The following is a 22,970-nucleotide window of genomic DNA, read 5'->3' as shown; positions in this document are numbered from 1 at the left end:
CAATCACAAAGTAGAGGGCGGGCACTTTTGATTTGGCTTCAGAAAACCCTCAGTAGCTCAGAGCCCTCAGGGCTAGGGAGTTAGTAGCCTAGGAGAGTATCCTTCCTCTCCAGCCCCTCCCCACGAATTAGAGTTAGTCTTTATGCGCTTGCATACTTCTTTACGTCTTCCTTAGTTTCTACATCCTTCCTAATCAAGTACCTCTGCTTCCCATCCACCTTTCCTTGTTGAACTCACTCTCGGGAAAGGGAACCCGCATCATTAATCTCTCCTCCTTTTCAAACTTGAGACAGATATTTGTCTCTAAGCATCCAAGTGGGATTGTGACAGTGAAGCAGTGGAAAGGTTTGAGCGAAAACTTCATTCTTCCCTCCTTTCCCCTTGCAAGAGTGGAGAAGCTACTGGGGATTACTTAGTGGATAATCAGCATTACCGGGCGGATTGAAGGTCTGAGTGTCCGCGCTGTGTTTACTTCCACCCTCGCTCCCGCTCGCTTCTCCACCCACGCTAGCGTGCGGACTGAATCCAGGGCTGGCGTGTCACTGGTCGGGGCAAACACCCGGCCCTGGAGCCGTTTCCCTTTGGCATCCTCTTCCCATTCTAGCAGCTACCTGCCATTGGCCATGCTTTCATCCTACCAACAGTAACAGCTACAGGAAAGAATTCATTTTTCCCTTTCTAGGTTCATCTTTCCTGGTACCCTTTCTAAGTCTGTCATCCCCTTGCCACAGACATAACCGTTGTCTAGACGCTGTTTTTCAAAATCCAAATCCAAATCAATCCAAAACAAAGCCCATCAATAAAGCAACAACAATAATATTGCAGCCAGCAGGCGGGAGTGTATGCCTCATTAAAGGGTGAGAATATAAACCCCCGCTTCAATGACCGATTTTGAAATAAAGGATTCCTGCTGCTTGTTAGTCATCAACATTTTTACTCTCCCAGCTGCAGGAAAAGCAGCTGCATCCTCTGGCAAGGCGATTGAGATGGGAGAAATTTAGCCACGGTCTGGGATTTTCGCAGAGGATAATTTAAGCCCCAGCTCCACTCCGGTGGCTGAGGAGGGGGTGGGTACGAGCGGTGCGCATGCTCAGCAGCCCGGCTCCGCCGAGGCCCAGCTGCCGCCACCGCCACGGCCGGTGTTGTAACCGAGGCTGTCGCTGCTGCTCCGAGCGGGCGTTGGTGCCGTGTGCCGAGGCGCCCTGTCAGGCGAGAGGGAGCGGCCGGGCGGGAGCGCGGGCGGCGGCGGAGCCTGAGGTGGGCAGCCGGGGCTCTGAAGGCGCGAGGGCGGGCTGAGCCAGCCTCGGAGGAGCGAAGCGGAGAGCTCTGGGACCCACCCCGGGCGCCCTGCGTGCCATGGCCGGCGGGCAGCGGCGCTGAACGGCCGGGAGGCCGAGCGGCGGCGGCGGACGGAGAACCGGCGACCCCCGGGAGGAGGAGAAGCAGGAGCGGGAGGAAGCGCCGAGGGACTGCGGGGCCCGGGTGGGCGGCGGGGCCGCGGGCCATGGACTCGGCGGCGGCGGGGGCGAGCCGGGGCGGCGGCGCGGCGCAGAGTCAGCCCGCCGCCAGGTGAGGCTAGGCGGAGCGGGCTCGGGGCGCCGCTGCCACTGCTGTGCCGCCGGGCCGCGGAGCGAGTCGGCGGCAGCGGCGGCGGCTCAAGCGGCGCCGCAGCAGCCGCGGCGAGCAGCGGCGGCCTCGTAGGAAGAGAGGTCGGCGCCCGGGGTTCTGGCGGCCGCGGTTCTCCCGTCGCAGTATATCCTGCTCGGATTATCTTTTGCTTCTCCCCAGCTGCCTCCTTCCCCTCACACTGACACTCTGTCCCACACCTCCGCGTCCTCGGTCGAAGCTGCCCTCGGCCCGGGCTGGTTTCCCCCCGCCTGGGGACGCCCCTTACCTCTCCTCCCGGGCTGCGGGGGACCCCGCCGAGACCATGAGGAAATTCAACATCAGGAAGGTGCTGGACGGCCTGACCGCCGGCTCGTCTTCGGCCTCGCAGCAGCAGCAGCTGCAGCAGCAGCACCCGCCTGGGAACCGGGAGCCCGAGATCCAGGAAACGCTCCAGTCCGAGCACTTTCAGCTGTGCAAGGTGAACGGAGCGCGCAGACCCGCGAAAATCGGGGTCGTTTTAGGGGCAACTCAGGCTTTACACACGAGTCGAGGGATAGAACGCCAATAATAATCATACCTCGAATAAAGGTCTAGCACACTTTGCTTGGTGGGCTATTTTGGAGATTGACATCATCTTACTCCTTTTCGTTGATTTTCACGTGCGGCAGTCATTTCAAGGTTGCTTCTAACGTATTATACTGACCTTACTCTTACGGCTTTTATATTCAAGCATTTTAATACATAATTCACTGACTTCCAAGTTTCCTTTGGGAACAGTGTCTAATGAATGTTGTTTATCAAAAAGCCAAACGTGTTCAACTAGATATTTGCTCATCACTTTTCCCTTAAAATGTGGTAGGAGGCTTAAAATATGAAATCATAGGGTCTTTCTATCATTTTGTTTGGTGAAAAAGTTAGAGCTATGATTTTTGCCTATTAATGGCACGACAGTTGCCATAGCGGTCTGTAATTCAGAAAGAATGATGCAGCGAATTAATTCACCAGCTGCTCAATGAGAAATACAAACTTGTGTTGGTATTAATACCAGGCATTCATAAGTCAGAGTTTCTTAAAAGTGTGTACATACTTTTTTGCCCCAGTGTCCTAAAATTATTAAGGATTTAATAGCAAAATGCAAAAATATATGCTGTGTTTATTTTCATTCTGTTACAGTTGCAAAATGATGAGATAGATGTTTGCTAATTGCTTTACTGAATCCTTAATTAGAGTAATTATGACAGCATTTCCTTAGAAGTACTTGTATTTAGCATCCAAATAAAGTAATGATGAAGTTAGCACACTTGAAAAAAAGCATGAATTGCATTTTTAAATGAATATACAGAATTTTTGACCACTGCAAACTTCAGTAATTTGTTCTCAGACATAATAGTATAGAATATTAAATTTTCTTCTAAAGCCTACCACTATGATGGAAAAGCAGAAATTAAGGTGTAACCCTGGGATAGTGTTTTTGTTTTTTTGGTTTCAGATTCTATGTGCATAGGTTTTTGTTTGATGTAGACTTCATAGTTTTTTTTTTATAGCAGTGCATGTATATGTATTTTGCATCAATTATAATTGCTTCTCGGTTCTAATACCTCTATTGACTTTTCTGTTTTAAAACTTTGCTTTCTGCCTTGGTTGCTGTGATGTCACTTGCCCATCCCTAGACTGTTCGCCATGGATTTCCCTATCAACCCTCAGCCTTGGCCTTTGATCCTGTACAGAAGATCCTGGCAGTGGGAACTCAGACTGGTGCTTTAAGGCTGTATCCTTTCATTTAATTTAATTTTATTTTTTAACTTTTACTGTATTCTCCCCAGTCCTTCTGTATTGCTGATTAGTTGCTTTTCCTGTTTAATGCCAAAGAAATGGTATGATCAGGTATTATGTGAAATCATGTGGTTGTATCTCTCCCCATGATTATACTTGCATGCAGGTTGTATGTTGCTGTGATGTTTCTTAGCTCAATTTATAGTAGCTAAACACGTATCCACATAGAGTTCTAAAGTTTTGCTATAATAATTACTGTCTTTGCAAGGAAGTAGAAGTTTCTAAGGGGAAATATATCTGCTTATACTAGTGGTCTATTGAACGGACTATGTAGAGGATGAGGTTTAAAGACAATAGCACAAGGCACATTTTATTTGCTTTTTTAAAAATATTGTGCATGGTAGATGTTGAAATTATGACTATTTATTCTAATGAATTAGAGGTTGAATTTGAATTTGTTTCTGACTTGTCCATCTAGAAAAATCATTAGAAAACAAATACAAGTTTTATATAAATAGATATGAAGTATTGCTATTTCTAAAAGTTTTAGAGCATTTTGTTAGTATAATGCAAATGGAGAAGTGTACTGTCTTGATATGTTTTCCCTTTGATGGTCTACGTTTGTTATGTATATGTAAATACTGTTAGGTTAGCTGTACTCTTAAGTATTAGTATAGAGGATTATTTTTCTTGGTTATGCATGAACTGTAATTGTTTTGTCATAGCATTTTTTTCCAAATACCTACTCATTCTTCAAGATAATTTTTTCAGTCTGAACAATGGAGAATACTTCACAATTCCTCTCAAACTATTTAACTTGAAATAAAATTGTGTTTACTTTTACTATGATATTTACCCATATTAACCTAAATGCCCTTAATTTTAAACTTAAACATAAAATTTTAAAAAGAAAATGCTTTGTTCATCCATCAGTAGGATATCTGCTTCCTACATATTATTGAAGTAACATGTTGGTAATAAATAGACGAAAACACTAGATGATAAGAAACACGGAGGAGCAGGAAACTTTACTCCCCACGTGTTAGATTTATCTGGCTCCTGAGAAGGAGGAGGGGAGCCTGCATTTGAGTTAAACATGTGTCTTACCTTTTTTTATAATCTTTTAAAATCTTCATTTCAAAGTAGTGCTATACGTGGTATCAGGGTATTTTATTTGTGATTAGTGTGCTATGTTCAAAATGCTTATAAAAGTTTTCACTGAATTGTGTTACTAAGTGAAGTCTATCATTCATAGTAAATACCAGTAGTGCACTCATACCTGTAAATATGGTAATATCTGACCAAGCTAGATCTGAATCTGTGAATTTCTAAGACAGTATATCTAAATAGTTCTTACCCAAATATCTAGATAGTTGACACTAAAATATTTTTTACTTTAATTGTATAGATATTTTTATTCCGGTATCCAGTGATCAATACCTTCTAGTTTAGGGTTCCTATTTTAGTCTTGTGAAGATGGGAATAAAATTAATTTTGGTAGTGTGGGTGCTAAGTGTTCAGCAAAACCCCGTGTAGTGACAAAGTAGTGTGGTATTGGATCCAGATGGACTGTTTAGAATGAAAAGCCAATTTTTTTTTTGTTCACAGTATCACCTCTGGACTAAAAGGGGGAAAAAAGAATTGAATTAAATCAACTATTTTTAGATTATTTTGGTTTTCTTTTAAGTGGGTTCAATTTTTACTATTTTCCCAGTTGAGACCCAGTGTGGTCTCAATTTTCTTACGGTACATAACTTTTTTCTTTTAACAGCCAGTCTGCTCCTTTTATAACTTAATATAATCATGAGTACCGCAAGCAAGGCTGATTTTATAAAACCAAATGTTTTTCTTAGACAAGACTTTTTACCCCTACTGCATTTGAGGAATTAGCAAATTACACAAAGGGAGAAGTTAAAATTAAAATGTTAGGCATAATGCTAACTGTCAAATGAAAAGGATCAAGTGTACGAAATCATCACTTATATGTCTTTTGCTTTTATACATTTTTTATAGTTAAATACTGTATGAAAAGTGAATCTGTAATTTACAGTTACACTCTAAATTTTTTTTAGAACCTCTCTTATTGTATTTACAGTGAAGTTAGGAAAGCAGTTTACCAAATACATTTTTATTTTACCTTTTTACGAGATTTATATGAACATTGCATAGTGATAAATTGGTTTGCCTACCAGTAATACCACTAGTCATTCCTTCTGTTAGGTTTAAGTAGGAGATAAGCTTATGAGCTTTATTATGGCTTTGATTTGTAGAAAATCTAAAGTAAAATAGAAATATTTTTTTATTTTAAAGTAAAATAAAAATCTTTATCTAAAATAAGACTAAGATCTTTTTAGTTTTACATAATTTCCACATACGTGGCTTAAAATTTGTTAATTTCTCTGTTCTTTGTTTTGAAAGCTAGACAACTGTAGTTTATTTCAAAGCTCCATATTGGTTTAATGTGCAGACTTAATAATAAATTTCTTCTCTTGCCCTAGTTCTTTTATATTTTTCACTGTTGCATGTGGCTTCTTACAATCCTTCTCTTTATTTTCTTCTCATATTAGACTCTTGTAGTCTGTCATACATTTGTTCTAAAAGATGTCTTCAGAGCAGAAATATACTTGTAAATAAAGTCTTCTTTCATCTAACTGTCGAGCAGAGTAGGAGGATTTCAAAAGTGGGACTGGGTTATTAGAATTTGAATTGCATGTCTAATTTAACTAATAGAATGTCTTCCTAAATGTTGGAGGACTATACTAAGTTATCTATTTTGAGGTTAGAAAAAAAATGATGGAGAATTTACATCTGATATCTAATGTTTGTAGACAAGAATTGTGAAAATTTGAATCCTTAAACAGTATCTAACAAATGATGAAGCAAGATAAATTTAATGTATTTGCTGCATTAACGTATAGCAAATGGCTGATGTCATTATAAACATGACTTATGTTCAACCTTTTGGCTTCTGGAGTGAATATGAGGTTGGAATGAACTTACTGATAGGAAGCAGGGAAGCATAATTTTATATGCCAAGTTGTACAGTAGTGATTTAATTATCTTAATTCTCCTCCTTTTGCCATGTAGAAATAGGTACAGTTAGGTTCTTCTGAGTAATCTAAGCATCAGAACTATTGAGATAAATTAATCATCTATCCCCATATGGAATAAGTAAAGGGGAGAAAAAAGGTTCTAAGTGAAGAATGAAGGCATTTCTAGTAATTCTGCTGTTGTCCTTATCTGGACTCCTGGTTTACTAGTATAATTTTGAAGTGCTTCATAGTCTGTTGTAACTATGGGCTACCCTGATCTTATTTTAAGGTATTTTCGTCTAAACACAACAAGGTTGTTTTATGTATGAGTATTTCAAGGACTGTGCCAAAAAATGGACTTTCAAATTTACTTAATCTTTGTAAAAAATTGAGTTTTTAAGTATCACAATTATCAAAGGATCTCATTTATTGTCTTACTGACTTGTGGAAAATATAGTAGGCAGTCTCTGCTTTGATAAGGCATGGGCTTGTCTTTTAAATTGCAGTGTAATTTTGCTGAATGCAGGCTTACAAAATGATTGCTGTACATTGGAGTTCATTTAACAAGCACTTGTTAAGCGTTAACATTCGATTATGAATTGTGGCCTTATTTCTTGTTCGTGTCTTGCCACTAAAGAATTATGCGTCCTTGAGTTAGTTTTTTCTTACTTTTAAAATGAAGGTGCTGTATTAGATGATTTCTTCGAGAAACAACTTTGTGATTCTAAGTAGCTATATATTGTTCTAGGTGAGTATGCAAAAGAAATGAAAATATGATTCTTATGTTCAAGGACTAGAACTAGATAAACATAATTGAAATAAGAGTTATTTAGGGTCTACTCACATAACACAAAGTCAGATTACAGGGAAGTTTATTGCGTTTAATGACACTTCTGCACATTAGTAGATGAGGCTTGAGAATGGCAGGGAAGGAGGAGTCGGAAAATTATTCTAGGCTAACAGTGTGGGCAAAAGTAGAGAAAAGGGATCATGGTAGTTTAGAGGAATACTAGAGACTGCTTGGAATTGTGATCCTAATTGAGTTGGAGGGAGAAATAAGGAACCAGTAGGTGGAAAACCTTGAGTGCTAGCCTGAGTTATCTGGGTGTTATTCAGTAAGGAATCATTGTAGGAATCATTATATAAGGAGATATGCTCTCAGGAAGACCTTGTGATTTTTAGGATGATTAATAATGCAGTGGTGTCATGGATGAAAAGAATAGAACCAAGGGAACCTTAATATGTAACTAAATCCATATGGGTAGTAAAGTGGATTCAAAGCAGGGGTAGTAGAATGGGAGCTGGAGAAGGACTTGATGACTTCTTTGTATCAGATCTTAGAGGGAGCAACTAAAGGTGGTGATAAAGTTTTCAAATACAGCACCGAGGCAATTACAAGACAGAAATGGAAAACTTGGTAAAGAGTGTGGCAGAGTGATGTGGAGTTTGGAATTATGTAATCTTTTACTTTTATCCTATTGCCATTTCGAGAAGGTAGCCTAGACTGATTTTAGCTTGAGAATTTGATACGCTTTTACATTTGATTTCCTTTGGGTTGGTCCTCGGTGATTTCCTGGATTTTGTTATTGAATCGAAATAATTTAAAGTCACTGTTAGCTGTTTGGCTTTGTCCATTTATCCTTGGTCAGTGTCTCTCAGTAGTGCTAGTATTTGGGGCTGGATAATTCTGTGGGTTTGCCCAGCACATTGCAGGCTATTTAATATCCCTGGCTCCCACTTACCAAATGCCAGGGTTACCTCTGCTGTTAGTGTGGTAACCCACATGCCCTCACACACTTCCAGGGGCTCCTGGTTGAGAACAACTACACTTTGTCCTAGTTCTTCACCAGTTAAGTAGGAATAATAACCCAACTAGTTCATGAAGTGAGTGTCAGGATTAAATGCAATAATGTGTATGTTTTTAGGACCATGCAAGGACTGTTTTGGTGACTATTCAATATGATATTATAAATATGAGAGTTTTTCTATGGTTTTAATGTTCAGTTCTTTCATTCATTTATTTCAGCAAATACTTGCTGAGAAGCAGCTAGCTGCCAGGCTCTGTGTAGGAAGGCCTTAATTTCATTATTTTTGTAGCTGATATAGTCAGTCTTCGAAGGAAAGGTCTTAAAGTACTGTTTTTGTCTTCTTTAAAATGGTTGTGTTCTTTTCAACCACAAGTTTTAAGGATTGCTATTTAGATGTGATAAGATAATATGTGAAAGTTTGTTTCACCTAGTAGGTGATAAATGATTGTTTAATGGCTTTGTACTATAAGATAGCTAGCATTGCAATGTTTGACTTGCTGCTTATTAATTTTATTTTATTGTAATTAACAAAACTGGAAAAAAGGTTTGGAAACAGATTTTTGTTCAAAGTAGTTAAAAATGAAACAGTTCAGCTAGAATTTAGCCAAATTTTTGTTACTCTTCTACCCCGCCATCCTTTTTGTTCATAGAAGAACTCTAGTCATTTGAAATTCTAGCCGTAGAGGAAAATCAAGGACTTCGAAATACTTCTACTTCTCAACTCTTAGCTCCTCACTGAAGAGGACTTTGTATAAAAGGAAGAATGAGTACTGTGTCAGCTGTAGGTTATGATTCTCAGTGTGGATTACTGCAGCAAGGAGAATAGGCACATTTACTTTAGAAACTACCAGAAAAGGTGTCTGCCTGGAAGCAGTTATTTTGCAATGAATTTCCTGTGGAGGGAAACAAGGTATGATAGAATCTAAATGGGTTTGAAAAGGGATATGTTAATTACTGGGGAATCAAGTCTGTGCTTGGTAAGCCTTTTTACTTTAAGTAAAATGGGTTTTTATTTCTGCTAGGTATTCTCTTTGTTTTCCATTTGTTTTTTAGTATAATTTGCTTTTAAAAATATAACTTGACTTTGCTATCCTGACAGAAAAAGGTAAAGGAATGTTCGAAGAATTCCCTTATTAAAAGCTTGTGTTCGGGCTTCCCTGGTGGCGCAGTGGTTGAGAGTCCGCCTGCCGATGCAGGGGACACGGGTTCGTGCCCCGGTCCAGGAAGATCCCACATGCCGCGGAGCGGCTGGTCCCGTGAGCCATGGCCGATGAGCCTGTGCGTCCGGAGCACAACGGGAGAGGCCACAACAGTGAGAGGACCGCGTACAGCAAAAAAAAAAAAAAAAAAAAAAAAAGCTTGTGTTCTAGTCTTCAGACTAATTTTGGATAAGCCAACTAAAATCTCTAGGCTTTAGTTTCCTTTTCTGTAAAATGAGGAAATTGGGATCTGTGATTTCTAAGAGTCCTTCCGGCTCTAGGATCTTGAATTTTTGTCTGTGGAGGATTTGGGAATGCTCTGAACCATCTCTGTCTAGAGTTGTCTTCTGATTGGTTGTTCTGAGTATCTGTTAAAGAGGGTGAAGTGTTGGACTCAATCCCATTGTGGGTCCCTTTACTTTGTACCCGTTGCCTGCATTCATAATAAGTCAGCAGATGCACAGTTGTAAACTTTTATTTACAAAAGGGAGGAGGAAAAAGCATGTGAGATACACTTTTTTCGTTGATGGAACAGCAGCTCACATTGAATACTAGGATGGTGGGTTGTTGCTTTTCCTTTGTTTAATCGGTAGGGCCTCATTAATGACATAGGAAACTTGGGCCATTTTCAAATATTATTTACAAAGTTTACTTTCCTTTATTGGGTGTTAATGGTCAGGATGTAAATTAAAATGAGATTGCTTAAAAATAATACTAATCATATGATTTTATTAATTTTTATGTAAGAAATTTAATAGAGACTAATTTCATTGACTTGCTAGCATGTAATTTGAGTAATTGTATAGTAAGTTGGAAAAGTAATAACTAGCACTGTGCATGTAAGTAAGTGGACTATAGGGGTGATTATCACTAAAAAGATAAGCTTTGGGTGTCACTTTTTGACTTTAACTTCATGCATTGGAAGTGACACCTTGTTTACAAGAAGGAAATTAATAATCAGAGTGTCAACGCTCTGATTGATAATGCTTAAATGAGAATATCCTGTCCTGATTTGGTGCTATCATCATCGGAAGGTATATTCAGTATCTTGGGATTGCAGATTAATGAAATGTCTTTGGTTCGAACTAAACAGATGTCTGTTTAAGAATATAGCAGAATGACAAAGAGAAAAGGATGTTTTACTATATACTACCTTTTATATTTGAATGCCTTTTATTAAACATAATATAGTACTATAAAACTTCCTAGGAAGCAAAACAAAGTGACTGTTGACTTGATTTTTGTAAAATAAACTAAGAGTTCATAAACTATAATCATAAAAGTCTACCAAAAGGTATTTGATACATCTCCCTTCCCTTAGTCACATGTGATGTAAATCATTCTAAGGAGGAAATATCAATAGTACCTTTGGATTTAATTACTCAAACTTCTTCCTGTGAAGATGTTCAGGCTTCTATATAATAGGTCTTGTACTTTAATTTAAACCTATTTCTAATATTTATTTGCAACACCAAAGAAGAAAGACAAGTTAGTTGTCTTCCACATATTGTTATTACAATTTTTAACATTTTTGAAAAATTTAAATAACAGTCATCTACTTGCAGATTTAGCAGTCCCAATTGCTTTAATCTCTCATTCTTTTGTATTTCATTTTAAAGAAATTTTGGGTACTAGCTCTCTTTTATGTGTAACTTTTGTTTTTATTTTTGGGCTTGGGTGGAAGGAGGGGAAGGGGAAAGAATCATTGACAATTTATTCCTTACTACTCAGTGTTCCACAATGGGCCATGTGTTTAGTGATTCCTTAAGTCTAGAACAGTGTTCCCCAACCTTTTTGGCACCAGGGACCGGTTTCATGGAAGACAGATTTTCCACGGATGGGGGAGGGGGGATGGTTCAGGCGATAACGCGAGCAATGGGGAGCAGTGGGGAGCGGCAGGTGAAGCTTCCCTCGCTCGCCTGCCGCTCACCTCCTGCCGTGCGGCCTGGTTCCTAACAGGAACCCTAATGTGTTGGGGACCCCTGGTCTAGAATACATTTTTCCCTGTTAAAGTAATCCTTTAAAGCCCAGTGCCTTTCTCTTTGTGATGTATTTTTGGTTTTAATTCCATCCCTTTTTCCACCCATGTAGCAATCTTTTTCTTAATTCAGCATTTAAAATCTAAATTTCTACATTACCATCCTTTATTCGTAATATCACATCATCATTAAATGGCTAAAACTAGTCCTTTTGGAAATTATAGCTATAATATTGAGGTATTTTTATTTTAAAATAAACTGTCAGAAATGTTAAAGCATATGAGAAGATGCAGTAGAGTCCAAAGCAGTGCAGATCAGAATCGAGCAGTATCCTCTGCCTTATAAAGAGGCCAGAAATTAGACAGTGGTCAATATACAATTATACAATCAAAACAGAAAGAACATACAGATTCTTAAATGATTAGCTTAATATCTTCTCTACTAAAGATCATATAAAAGATGTGTGTGTGTGCCTACAAATGAAGTAATGAAGGTCTAAATCTATAATTCAGGAGTCTGCAAACTTTTTCTGTAAAGTGCTAGATAGTAAATATTTTGGCTTTATTGTCTCTGACCCAGCTACTCAGCACTGCCAGTGTAGCGCAAAAGCAGCCATAGACAATATGTGAAGGACGGAGTGTAGATATTTCAATATAACTTTATTTATAAAATCAGGCAGTGGACTAGATTCAGCCCACAAGCTGAAGTTTGCCATCCCTTCTTTAGTTTATTAGGCTTCCTTGCTTTTAAATTGGAGAGGAATACTCAGGAAGGAATTACTACTGACATTTTTATAGTTAAGTTTCATAAATTACACTCGCATATCCGTTTAATCTTTTAGTCATAAATAGAAAACTATTTTAAAGAATCAATGATATATGGTACTGCTATATACCAAGTTAAATTATTTTCATAAGTATTTTTTGATCCTATGAAAGATGCATTATTTTTCTGGTGAATTATAATTAGTATGATAAGATGATTTATCAGGCATTGTTTGGGGACAATTCAGTGATCAGTTCTATTATTGAAGTATTGTTTGAGCCCTTTACTTCCTAATTTTAATTTAAAATATATTGGCATTTGTAGCTTTTTCCTAATATTTTCATTAATATTATATAGAGCTATGTAGAAACATTTAGATACTTTTAAAAATAACAGTGAATGTAAATATTTTATTAAAATATTGTGATTTCTTATATGTCTGCAAATTTTGATTAAAAGTAAATCATTTATATTGTGGGAGAAAATAACCTGAAAAAATGTATTAACAACAATAACAAAAAAAACTCATAAAGCTCGTAGAAGCAAATTTAGGTGCATTGTTACCTTCTTTAAGAGTCAGATATGTTGCATGTCCCTTCTTGGAATGAACATACATGGGACAAATTGAAAACATTATATCCGCCATGAAAAATGTTTATAGTTGCTCACTGTTTACATCGTTTTTCATTAGCAGTAAATATAAATTTTATTCAGTAAATAAGGCTAATTTCTACTTAGTTTCATTTCTCCAACTGGTGTTAATCCTTTTGGAAGTTGTTATATAAGACAAATGAAATGATGACATACTGAGCATATTTCTTTATATTTACTGGTGCTATGATTTAAAAATGAATCTTGATCTAGAGTAACATTCCCTTAAACTGGGAGTGAATACAAAGGTTTTTAACTAAAAACAATAGCTAATACTTTTGGTTTTAGTACAATCTTTGTTTGGAAGTTAGGGTTTGCTAAACACAGGATGTTAATTGGAAAAATAATATAGACTTAGAAATTATATGGTAATTATTGTTAAATAATGTTTTGTTTTATGGTTTTTGGTTGTTTCCCTTTCAGTAAGTGCTCTCTGGAACTTCTGAAGCTTTTCCTGGTGAGGTTGTCTGTTGAAGAGAGATTAATCCTACCCTTTCTTGAAAGTACATAATCTTTTCTTGTAATAGCAGCACCTCTGCTTTTTCACAGCAGTACTCTGCCAAAAGTGACTATAAATCTAGTGGCATCAACTATTGCAGTACTTTCTGCCAAATTGCTTTCCTTTTGTGTATTTTTTCCTTTTTGTCTTTTGAAAGGGAGGAAAAGTATTGAAACAGATTTTCCATCTATGCAGTCTTTGTACTGTATTTTTCATAATGTGTTTTATTTTTCTTTTAAAATTCACTTGGCCATACTTAAGAACTTAGCCATTAAGCATCTGAGAATGGATGCTGGGATAAAAGATTGTTATATGATATGTGAGAATGTATGTTCCTTTTTGTTTCTTTAACCCAGGCCATGATTATTTATGACTATATTTCATAGACGACTGAGCAAATGGTTCATTTGAAAGTATATTTATGTATCAAACGCCATTCTGAAGAATTGCCTATGATAATAAATATAATTCATTTTGACCCCTTTAGAGACAGTCCTAACTCCAAAGCAGTAAATAATAAGGATGAATATTTTTGAACCACTCTATTCAAAAATAATAAAAAATTCTTATTCAGAATAATAGTGGGAGATGTAACTAGAGGCCTATTTCAACCCAGTTAATGCTATAATTATATTTTAGTGTAGATGCTGCAATTACTTTGTTTTGGTGTTTCACTCACATGAAAAGAAAGCAGTTGACTGACAATTTTTCAAATACCATTTGACATTTACTGTAAAATATTACAATTGTGTTGGATTAAGGAAGTTTTAAATGTTGACCTATGCATCTTTCATGGTTAATTTTAGCATTTCGTTAAATTTTTACTGTAGAAATAGTGCACATTATAGTTTTGCTTAAATAGCAGACTAGCAGGATGTTAGAATTGTGAGTGAGCAGTAAAAATTATGTCTACCCTTATAATCATGAGAATGTGGCTAGCTTCATTTCTTAACATATTAATTTTTTGGCAGACTTTACTTTTTAGAGCAGTTTTGGCCTCACAGCAAAATTGAGCAGTAAGTACAGAGATTTCCCATATACCCCTGTTCCCACTTGGCACAGACTCCCCCATTATTAGCATCCCCCACTAGAGTGGTACATTTGTTACAGTTGATGAACCTACATTAACACATCATCACCCAAAGTCCATAGTTTATGTTAGGGTTCATTCTTGGTGTTGTACATACTGTGGGTTTTGACAGATGTATAATGACATGTATCCACCATTGTATTATCGTATAGAACAGTTTCACTGCCCTAAAAATTTTCTGTGCTCTACCTTTTCATCCCTCCCTTTCCCCTACCTCTTGGTAACCAGTGATCCTTTTACTGTCTCCATAATTTTGCCTTTTTCAGAATGTTACATATTTGGAATCATACAGTAAGTAGCTTTTTCAGATTGTCTTCCACTTAGTAATATGCATTTAAGTTTCCTGTGTTTTTTCATAGTTGATAGCTCATTTGTTTTTAGTGCTATATAATATTCCATCGTCTGATGTACCACAGTTTGTTTATCCATTCACCTGCTGAAGGACATCTTTAGTTGCTTCCAAGTTTGGGCAATTTTGAAAAAGTGGCTCTGCATATCCATGCACAGGTTTATGTGTGGATATACATTTTCATTTCCTTTGGGTAGATACCAAGAAGTGTGACTACTGTATTGTATGAGTATGTTTAGTTTTGTAAGAAACTGCCAAACTGTCTTCCAAAGATAGCTGTACCATTTTGTATTCCCACCAACAATGAACAAGAGCTCTTTTGCTGCACATCATCGTCATCATTTGGTGTTGTCAGTTCTGGATTTTGGTTCTGGATTTTGGCTCTTCTAATAGGTTTGTAGTGGTATCTCCTTATTCTAATATGCATTTCCCCAATGACATATGTGGGGCATCTTTTCATATGCTTATTTGCCATCTGTGTATCTTCTTTGGTGAGGTGTCTGTTAAGGTCTTTGGCTCATGTTTAATTGGGTTGTTTGTTTTGTTATTGTTGAATTTTAAGAGTTCTCTGTGTATTTTGGATAATGGTAGTTTATCAGATGTGTCTTTTGCAAATATTTTCTTCAGGTCTGTGGTTTATCTTGTCATTCTCTTGATACTGCATTTCACAGAGCAGAAGATTTTGATCAAGTCCAGTTTACCATTTTTTTCTTTCATGGATGGTGCCTTTGGTGTTGTATCTAAAAAGTCATTGCCATACACAAGGTCATCTAGGTTTTCTCCTACGTTATAGGAATTTTTATAGTTTGGAGTTTTACATTTAGGTCTACCATCCATTTTGAGTTAATTTTTGTGAAGGATGTAAGGTCTGTGTCTGGATTCATTTTTGGTGGTACGGGGAGGGGAAGCGTTGTTAGGTCGTAGTCTTTGAGCAAGCCTGTGCTTCTGGACTGTGAACTACACAGGCGCTCCTCAGTTCCCCTCTCCTCCCACTTCACTCAGAGGAGTTAGGATGGCTAGAGTGGGTTGAAGTTGTATATTTCCCTTCCTTCAGGTCAGTTAGGCTCTGATAAGCCCCCCAGCAGTTTAGGCTCTCGTTAGTTTCTCCAGAGGGCAGACCTTGTTATGAACAGAACGCTCCAGTGTATTTAAAAATGGTTGCTTTTCCCTTTCCCCCTCCTGGAAGTGGGAGGGGATTTTTCTCAGATAGTCACTGTGAAAACCTGGTAGAGCCCATGGAGGTAAAACTCACTAATGTATGGGGATCCCTCCCATGACTGGGTCCTCCTGGAGTTTCTAACAGACTTGTCTACTTTAGGCCTTCAGCAGTTCATCAAGTACAGTTTAGGTTTTCCTACCCCAGCACTGATTCCTGCAGAGGTGTCTGCTGGTTGGTTTGTTTCAGTAAGTTGTGATTTTCTGTAATGGCCTATCTGCGTCTGCAATTTTAGGGACAGCCATTTGCCCTGTGACCTCACTTGTCTTATGAATCTAAAAAGAGTTGTTGATTTTTAGTGTGAACAGCTTTTTATTTATTGTTAGGACAGAATGACAACTTCCAAATTTCTTATGTGCTGGATGACAAATAGGAAGTCTGTGTTAATTTTTATAGGTGAAAAACACATGATCTTCAAAAAGAGGTTTTTAAATTGATGTTTGTCAAGCAGATGAAACTATAGAGTTAGGGGTACTGTACTATGAAAGTGAAAATAATTGCTGTTTGACAAAGGCTTTGTATTGCAAATACATTCATAGGTCATAAAATACAAAATGAGATGTTCTTCACTATCTTAAACTTGGGTAAAGACTTAAGTTCTTGTTTTGAGCATGTTCCTATCAAGTTGATTAGGACTAGTTCAGATGGAAGTAGCAAATTTTTAGAAGTTTGGAAAGTAAGACCTGTGATGAGATATTAAGGGGACTCATAATAATTTTTCAGACTTTCTTTCTTCAAACAGAATAATTTAATTATATATATATACACAATATGTGTGTATGTATATCAATATATGAATTTTGTGGAAGATAATGTTTAGTTATACTTTAGCCCACAAGGTTTTGCAATTGTTCTGAACCATGGCTATATACGTTAGAATCATTTGTGGAGCTGGAAAAAAAAAAAAAAAAAAACAATGCCCAAACATGTGTTTGGATTTCTTCTCTAGATATTCTGATTCAGTGAGTCTGGCATGGGGTTTGACATCTGTAATTTTTTTTATCTTAAATGTCCATGGATGCTTATAATGTAGAGCCAGAATTGAGAAGTACTGGTTAAATGTTTGGTAGACAGGGTAGTAGTATTCTTAGTGAGGCAAATGATAGATGAGAATTGTGTTCAGTACAGTGTGTGTAGAAAGGATGTCATTTTAAAGCAATCATAACATCTTGAGATTTGTGGTATAACCAACCATAAGGAAATAAGCTGACACTTTGCTCTATCATTGCCTTTGGAGACAGAGCTGTGAAGCTGTACAAAATATTTATGAAGATGGAAAGGAACTGGAATTCCGGGTTTGAATTATTCCTCTTCCTAGCAGTGTATCGCTGGATATGAGAACCAGCAATAAAAAAAAAAAGACCATGGAGTCTAATTATGAGGTTGAAAAGTCTAGTCTCAAGCTTGCAGGTGATCCTCACACTGATGAGACGAAGGAGGCAGGCGAAGCACTTCACAGAAGAGAACTCTGCAGCACACATAGGTTGTCTTAGTTATCACAGATCAGGATATGTATTTCCATTTTTTCTCTGGCTATCTGCTACTTTCAGAAATTTTATTTTTTTGAATAGGTTGTATTATCTTGACCAGGATAAATGTATGATGTACTGCCCCTTTTATTTGTTGCCCCCCATTTATTCCTCATAACAGCATAGATAACAAAGAAATGAAAGCTTTCACGTGCTAATTGATTTGTTGTTTATGTTCAGGGTAAATGGTAGAGTTGGTCTGATGCTAAAGTTCACCCTCTTTTTGTTTTAAGGATGCTTTCATCAATATTCTTTGACCACACTATGGTGGTATTTAGATTTTAACTTCGTTATTGAAAAATAATCACATTATGGTTCAAGACTTAGGCCATTAAAAATAAAAATCATCCACTGATCTTTTATTCACAGAAAAGTAAGCCAATTCAGAGTAGACACCTTGAAGGCTTACTAGACTACTTAAAGAGTTATGAATTACCCTGTTTGCTAAAAGTCTAAGAATGTACTAAAAGAAATGGTAATAGAAGTTAGTGGAAATCTTCAGGGTTTCTGATGGATTAAAATTGTGCTCTTGGGTTTAGTATTTTTACTGTGGCAGGAAGGAACAATTTACCCTTAAAAGTCTTTCTTGGTTTGTTAGCAGAATATCTGCTCAAAGAAAGTTATTTCACAGAATATTACATAATTAAACATGGGATAATTTATTAGTCACTTATGAGTTCATGAAAAATACAGCTTTCCATATTCTTATTTTTAAACTTTGCAGGATATAAGCATATCTTCAGAAACTGTACAGGATATCAGAGTTCTCCAGTTCTTTTCCATTTTATAGGTACTCCAATCTTCTCTTTCTAGGTTGGAAAATTGAAGATGTCACTTCTGTAGATGTTGGAATAATGCCAGTACTTTCTTTGCCTTTTTCCTTGGTGACAGGAATTAATGAACAGATTCTCTGAGAAGGTACATAATCTTAAAAATCTTAACAGTTTCCTAAGTATATACCACTCTTGATATTACCACATTCTTCATAAAAGTAGAGGTTGTCAAATATGTGTGTAATCAGTGGTAGTGGCAGCAGTGAAACTTGCCTAGGAGTTGTACTTTCAGAACTTATCACTGGCTGGGGTCCCATTGCCTGATTCTTTTACTATATTTTATTCTACTAGTCACAGGTGATGCCTGTTGAAGGAAACAAGGAAGTACCAACAGAATTCAATATAATTATATAAAAAGGAAGGAGGAAAACAAAAGAACAGCGTGGACATAGAATACTGTAAGACAGGCTAAAGCCCAAATGAACTGACGATCGTGAAAGTAATTGGAAAGTGTTTTTTCTTTTCAAGCTAAATTCTTGTCTACAAAAATGAACACCATTTGGGAGTATCTGTGCACCTATCTGCTCTCTTGCTTTTATATTTCCATTACTAGAGTTTAAGACTTTTGAGGATAGGGACTATGATTTATATCCCCAATGCATATTAAAGTTCTCAATTAAGAGAAATGAGTGGGTTAAGCAGACATGGTTAAGGAATATTCTGTTGCTTGCTCTCTTTACCTTTTAAGAGCTACAAGATGGGAAATGTGGAGACAAAGTAGAGTCTTAGTATAAGAAGCTCTGCTTTGTTTCTTCTTTTATTTGTGTTATTATTGCCATCCAAATGGTAATTTTTTTCCTGATAGGCTATAGGGTCTTAAGCGTTTGTGCGATAAGATTTTACAGTAGTATATTTAGGTATGGGTCTTATTTCATTTATCATTCTGGGTACTTCCATCTGAAGACACATTATTATTATTATTTTTTTAGAAGCTAAGTAAAATACATTTTTGACCTGTTACTTCTTTGATAACATTTTTTTCTCTTATTCAATGTTAACCTTTCCTAAAAGTCTTTTATAGTGCATTTTTTTCTTATATTTTCCAAGTTTTTTTATCTTTTGGCTGTACTTTTTTTTTAGCAGGTTCTTAAAACAAAGTTATAGCAGACATATATGTTCAGCTTACTATCTTGAACCAAAGCATCTTTTCCCTACTTTTTTTTTTTTTTTTTTTTTGCGGTACGCGGGCCTCTCACTGTTGCGGCCTCTCCCATTGCGGAGCACAGGCTCCGGACGCACAGGCTCAGCGGCCATGGCTCACGGGCCCAGCGGCATGTGGGATCTTCCCGGACCGGGGCCCGAACCCTTGTCCCCTGCATCGGCAGGCGGACTCTGAACCACTGCGCCACCAGGGAAGCCCAGCAAATTGTTTTTTATATTGGAATTACCTGAAAATTTTTTATATGTATATTTTAAGGATTAATGTGTATTTTACACTATTAGATGGAACATAAATGATCATGATTTATAAAGGAAAAGACATATTTTTCTTGGGATTTTTCTTACGTGTTTCTAAAACCATACTATTTCTTTATATGATTGAGGTCTTCATTTGTTTAAGAGAACACTGCGTTTTCATTGTTTCTTATCTGTTGAATACTTACTGTGTTCAAATCTTGAATGAAATTAAAATGTTTAAAAATTGGGTGCAGGACAGAAAGAAAAAAGCTTAATTGCAAAAATGTTTAGTCTTATTTTGCCCTCTTACTATGCTGCATTTCATTTAGATTGCTAAATAGTTATATTCATTTTTTGCTTATAAAAGATATTTTTAAATCTCAGATAAAAGGGATTTTTAAATTATATTTAAGAATATAATGTTTTAACTTGTTTCATTAGTAACTACAATCATTTTTGCTTTAAATTCAGTCTTTTATTTTTGGCTATTTGTTTTCATTCATTCAAGCTGATTCTTTTTTAAGATATGTTTTATTGAAATATTTGAATATACCATAAAATTCACCCTTTTACAGTGTACAGTTCAGTGATTTTCATTATATTCAGAGTTATGCAATCATCAGCACTTTTTAATTTCAGAGCGTTTTCATTACCACAGTAAGAAACCTTATACCTATTAGCAATCCGTCCCCATCACCCTCTCTACCCAATCCTTCACAGCCACATATCTGCTTTCTTTTTCTATAGATTTTATTTAGGACATTTCATATAAATGTAGTCATATAATGTGTAGTCTTTTATGATTGGCTTCTTTTACTTAGCGTGATTTTTCAAGGTTTATCCGTATTGTAGTGTGTATTATTTCTTTTTATGGCTGAATATTCCATTGTATAAGTCTACTACATATTATTTATCCAGTGATCAGTTGATGGACATTTGGATTTTCCTCTTTTTTGGCTATTATGAATAATGCTGCTGTGAACATTTGTGTAGAAGTTTTGTGTATGTATGTTTTCATTTCTCTTATTTTTATCCATAGCAGTGGAATTGCTGAGTCATATGTTAACTCTGAGTATATAATAGAGGAATTACCGCTCTATTTTCCAAAGTGACTGCACCATTTTACATTCCTCCCAGCAATAATTGAGGGTTCTAATTTCTCCACATCCTCACCAAACCTTGCTGTTGTCTTTATTACAGCCATACAAGAGGGTGTGAAGTGATATTTCATTATGGTTTTGATTTGCATTTCCCTAATTACTAATGATGTTGAGCATCTTTTCGTATATACTTTGGCTATTTGCATATCTTTTGAGAAATGTCTTCATTTTTCTTTCCCCATTTTTAAATTGGGTGGTCTTTTTGTTCAGTTGTTAAAACTCTTTACATATTCTGGATATTAAATCCTTATAAGATATGATTCACAAATATTTTATCCCATTCCGTGGATTGTCTTTTCACTTTCTTGATGGTGTCCTTTGAGGCACAAATGCTTTTAATTTTGGTGAAGTCCAATTTATCTTTTTTTTTCCTTTGTGGCTTGTGCTTTTGGTCTTATATCTAAGAAACCATGACTTTATCTGAGGTCACAATGATTAACTCGTATGTTTTCCTCTAAGAGTCTTATAGCTTTAGCTCTTACATTTAGATCTCTGTTCCATTTTGAGCTAGCATTTGTATATAGTGTGAGATAGGGATCCAAATTCATTCTTTTTCATGTGGATATCCATTTGTCCCAGTACCATTTGTTGAAAAGATTATTCTTTCTCCATTAAAGTGTCTTGGCATCCTTGTCAGAGTCAATTGATCATAAATATTTGTTTCTGGACTCTTAGATCATTCCATTGATCTATATATCTACCCTTATGCTAATACCACACTGTCTTGATTACTCTAACATTGTAGTAAGTTTTGAAATTGGGGAATTATGAGTCTTCCAACTTTTTTCTTTGTCAAGATTATTTTGCTGTTCTGGGTTCCTTGCATTTCCATGTGAATTTTAGGATCAGCTTGTCAGTTTCTGCAAACAGCTGGGATTCTGATACTGTGTTAATTTTGTAGGTCAGTTTGAATATTGCCATCTTCACAATTATTATGTCTTCTGTTTCATGAGTATCGGATGTCTTTCCATTTACTTAGATCTTGTTTCAACAATGTTTTGTAGTTTTCAGTGCACAAGTCTTGTACTTCTTTGGATAAATTTATTCCAAAGTATTTTATTCTTTGTGACATTCTTATAAATGGAATTATTTTCTTAATTCCACTTCAGATTGTTTATTGCCAGTGTGTAGAAGTACAGTTGATTTTTGTATATTGATCTTATGTTGTGCAACCTTGCTGACCTCATTTATTCATTCTAATAGTTTTTTATTGAATTTTTTATTGTAAATTTTCAGATTTTGAATTTTCCATCTACAAGATCGTGTAGTGATAGTTTTACTTTATTTCTTCCTTTGCAACATGGACACTTTGTATTTCTTTTTCTTGCCTGTTTTCCCTGGCTAGAACGTCCTGTATAATAATGTTGAGTAGAAATGGTAGAAGTGGACATCCTGTCTTTTTCCTGAGCTTAGCACAAAAGCATCCGGTCTTTCAGCATTAGTATAATAATGTTAACTGTGGGTTTTTCATATATGGCCTTTGTCAAGTTGAGGAAGTTCCTTTCTCCTTGAGTGCTTTAACGTGGAAGGGCATTGGATTTTGTCAAAGGCTTTTTCTATTGGGATGATCATGTGGTTTTCTTCCTTTATTTTACTAATACAGTGTTTTGATTCTGTTTTTTGAAGACAGGGTTGTTTACTCATTTTAGTATCTTATTTAACTTTACTAAGAACTGTTCCTCTCACATGGCTATAGTCTCTAAAATGTTTGTTGGCTCATCATTTTACACATGATGATATTTGTAAGGAGACTATTCTATTCTAGTTGAAATTTTGAGATGCAGAACTCCAGATTTTGAGAAGGAAAACTCCAGCTTTTTGCTTATTCTGCTTGTCCATAGTGCTTCATTATTAAAATAGGTGTTTATTACCATGAACAAACATGAAGAATGAACCTAGAAAAAAATTTTTGATTCGTTTATTGTTTATGCCTAATTGGTTTTATGGTGTTTACTTTCTACTAAAAGTTACATTTGGTCTAGTTTTATTGTTTTAGACAAGTCTGACTTTAGTGATACTGATTTTAAGTATTTCCTCATTGTTAATTCTTCAGTTTTAAAATGACTTAAAATAAGTCAGGA

At 36.5% G+C, this 22,970-nt stretch overlaps 1 protein-coding gene across 3 annotated transcripts in view; it reads left to right on the top strand.

Moving 5' to 3' along the window:
- The first annotated feature begins 1,157 nt into the window (after nt 1-1,157).
- The window catches only part of STXBP5 (syntaxin binding protein 5), a 167,172-nt gene continuing 145,359 nt past the window's right edge, over nt 1,158-22,970 (top strand). For 2 of the 3 annotated variants that reach the window (XM_082855293.1, XM_082855292.1), the window contains exons 1-2: nt 1,158-2,086; nt 3,279-3,376. In XM_082855293.1, coding sequence (XP_082711419.1) covers nt 1,931-2,086; nt 3,279-3,376 — 254 coding nt within the window. In that variant the 5' untranslated portion in view covers nt 1,158-1,930. The remainder of the gene's footprint in view (nt 2,087-3,278; nt 3,377-22,970) is intronic. The other variant, XM_082855294.1, reaches the window with a different exon arrangement.

This window comes from Leucopleurus acutus (assembly GCF_964270905.1).
Source record: "Leucopleurus acutus genome assembly, chromosome: 15".
Taxonomy (NCBI): Eukaryota; Metazoa; Chordata; class Mammalia; order Artiodactyla; family Delphinidae; genus Leucopleurus; species Leucopleurus acutus.
The sequence above is the reverse complement of the archived record's forward strand: the minus strand, read 5'-3'. Positions and strand labels throughout refer to the sequence as shown.